The 2,579-nt window shown below is 42.8% G+C and overlaps 1 protein-coding gene across 2 annotated transcripts in view; it reads right to left on the bottom strand.

Moving 5' to 3' along the window:
* Positions 1-2,579, bottom strand: part of FOCAD (focadhesin) — a 280,601-nt gene that overhangs the window by 185,642 nt on the left and 92,380 nt on the right. For both annotated transcript variants that reach the window (XM_006764937.2, XM_015564735.1), the window contains exon 10: positions 2,043-2,245. In XM_006764937.2, coding sequence (XP_006765000.1) covers positions 2,043-2,245 — 203 coding nt within the window. The remainder of the gene's footprint in view (positions 1-2,042; positions 2,246-2,579) is intronic.

Raw genomic sequence — 2,579 nt, 5'->3', positions numbered from 1 at the left:
TAATATGCTAATGATATGCTAAGGCCACTCAACCACTCACTATGACTTGCACTGACCACCAGGGGGCAGTCAACTGGTTGACCAGTCCCTACATGTGCACTGACCACCAGGGGGCAGTTGCTCCAACCGGTAGGTTAGCTTGCTGTTGGGGTCTGGCCAATTGAGACTGAGCTAGATGGACTGGATGTGCCCTGGAACCCTCCCCACGCAAAGAAGAGTAATGAATTCTGACTCAGGGAGGCTGAGAACTTTTAGCTGGGTCTTGAAGAATGAATAGGTTAGGCAAAGAAGACAAAAAGCAAAGATTCTGAAAAAAAAACTTGGAGAATTGGGGCATGTTAAATTTATAGGTATGTGTGGAATATAGAGTCCAAGACAGATGCAGAAGGAAAGCCAAAAATAAACTGTGGGTTAAATTTTTAAAAAGGGTGATCATCCCTGGCCGGGTGGCTCAGTTGGTTGGAGCACTGTCCTGTGGACCAAAAAGGATACAAGTTCAATTCCTGGTCAGAAAACATACCAAGGTTGCAGGTTCAATTCCCCGATCAGGGTGTGTACGGGAGGCAAATGATTGATGTTTCTCTCTCCCTTTCTCTCTCTAAATACCAACTTTGAAAACACATCTTCACATGAGGATTAAAGGAAAAGGGGAGTGATCATATATCTACTCAAAGCAGCATACGATCATCAGGAGGTTTTTATAGCCCTCAGCGTATTCCTTCCTCCTCCCCCTCGCCCAGCTGCTGAAGAGAAAGCCTCACTATTCGTGTGGATAAATAAGGTTCACACACCTGAGCAAATGGTAAGCTGAGTACTTAAGCAGTAGAGTCCTCAGCAAATATCACTTATGATTTAAAGGAACAGAACTTTTAAACATAGTACTTACTGCCCTGCCCCTAATCCCATGCAGAATCCAATCATTGTTCTGCACGACCAAGTCGAGGGGGAAGGTAAAATGCAACTAGAAATTTTCAGCCACATTTTGTACTCCTATCAGGGCAGATGCAAGAACTTCCTTCTCTTAATGCAAATCAGTTACATATATCAAGTTTTAAAGTTTTAGTCAAACAAATAAGATTTAGGGAGCTGCAGGTTACATTCAATTTGCCTACAGGCTAGTTTCTGTTGCATGCTCAGAGAGTAACAATGCCTGGATTTTTGCTGCTGGAACATTTAACACTACATGATTAGAGGGATCCACTTTTGCAGATGAAACAACTATGGCACTAGCTTGCATTTATGTAATACCTCTCTCTGTGGAGACTTAAGATGCTTCACCAGTTTTATCTTATTGTAGCCTCATTCAATCTCCATAAGAGTAGTGCACTTGGGAAGTAAGTTTCACTGAAGGCAAAACTGAAATAGCAAAAGAGAGAAGGTCTGGCATATATAGGCCTAGGACCCAGCCACTATCCAGACATTCACAATATACTAATGTAAAACGCAACAGGAACCGTGAGGCTGAGTGAGTATGCCTAGCAGGCAGAAAGAGGAATGGAGTGTGACGGGCCTGCCATCTTCCAGGCGAAGGCAGCAGAGTCGGGCGCACAGAAGACACCAAACCCAGGATGCCAGGGAAGGGGGCCTAAGGTGCCATATTCAAAATGAAATCTTCCTTACAGATCTCAGAGCTTCAGGCATTTGAGGAGACTTCCCACCTTGAACTGTCCCAGATCCAGCAACGTGCTGCACTTATTAAACAGTGTGACAAGTCAGTCCATGCCCCAGGAAGTGGGAGAAGCCCCTGGTGAGACAGAACTAGTGCCTTCTCTGCAGGATTCCTCGGCACCTTCACTACTAATGTACCTGGGAACTCGAAGAGAAAAAGGGTTCTACAGCATTTCCAAAACTTATTCACAACAGGACTACTGCCTCTCTCCCTGCCCAGAACAATATACTAACATCTACACAACTGCCCAACAATATGGTAAAGTTCACAGAGTGTAAGCCCCACACATACACTCATCAGGAGGTGAGATTACCAGCAGAGACATAACCCCGCTTTACTTTTATTTAAGGGAGACAAGGATGGACTTCATTACCTGTTGGTGGTCGTCTCTGTAGCACCCTTGCTGTACCGTTTCTAAAAGCTTCAGAGCCAACTGCTGCCTTGAGGGACCGTCTTCATCCGTGGATATGCAGTCTTCCAAGGCCGTAGAAGAAAGTATCTGCAGAACTGGCATGACCAGCAGCAAGGAGGACTTTGGGATTTTCTGACCATCAGCAAAAGAGAGGAGCTTCAAAGCTATTCATCAAAACAAAAATTCGTGTTTTTACAAACTAATACCACAGTGAAACAAAATGCTATCTTGTTTAAGGGGGATATGCAAGAACTTTCCTTACAACTACGTCACACATATAACTAAGATAATAAATCTTATCTTTTTAGAAATAAAAGGAAATTAAATAGTATCCAAAACAAGTTATTTCTGTATATAACTGAAAACCTGATGAAACTCTTAGAAAAAAAATACATATCTTATGTCAGAAAGTATAAATCAACTTTTTTCGGTCAATACAAATTTCTTTAAAATACAATTCAACTTTTGTCCTTGTTCTGTCAGAGACTTCTACTGCCT

Source organism: Myotis davidii, unplaced genomic scaffold, assembly GCF_000327345.1.
Source record: "Myotis davidii unplaced genomic scaffold, ASM32734v1 scaffold197, whole genome shotgun sequence".
Classification (NCBI taxonomy): Eukaryota; Metazoa; Chordata; class Mammalia; order Chiroptera; family Vespertilionidae; genus Myotis; species Myotis davidii.
The sequence above is the reverse complement of the archived record's forward strand: the minus strand, read 5'-3'. Positions and strand labels throughout refer to the sequence as shown.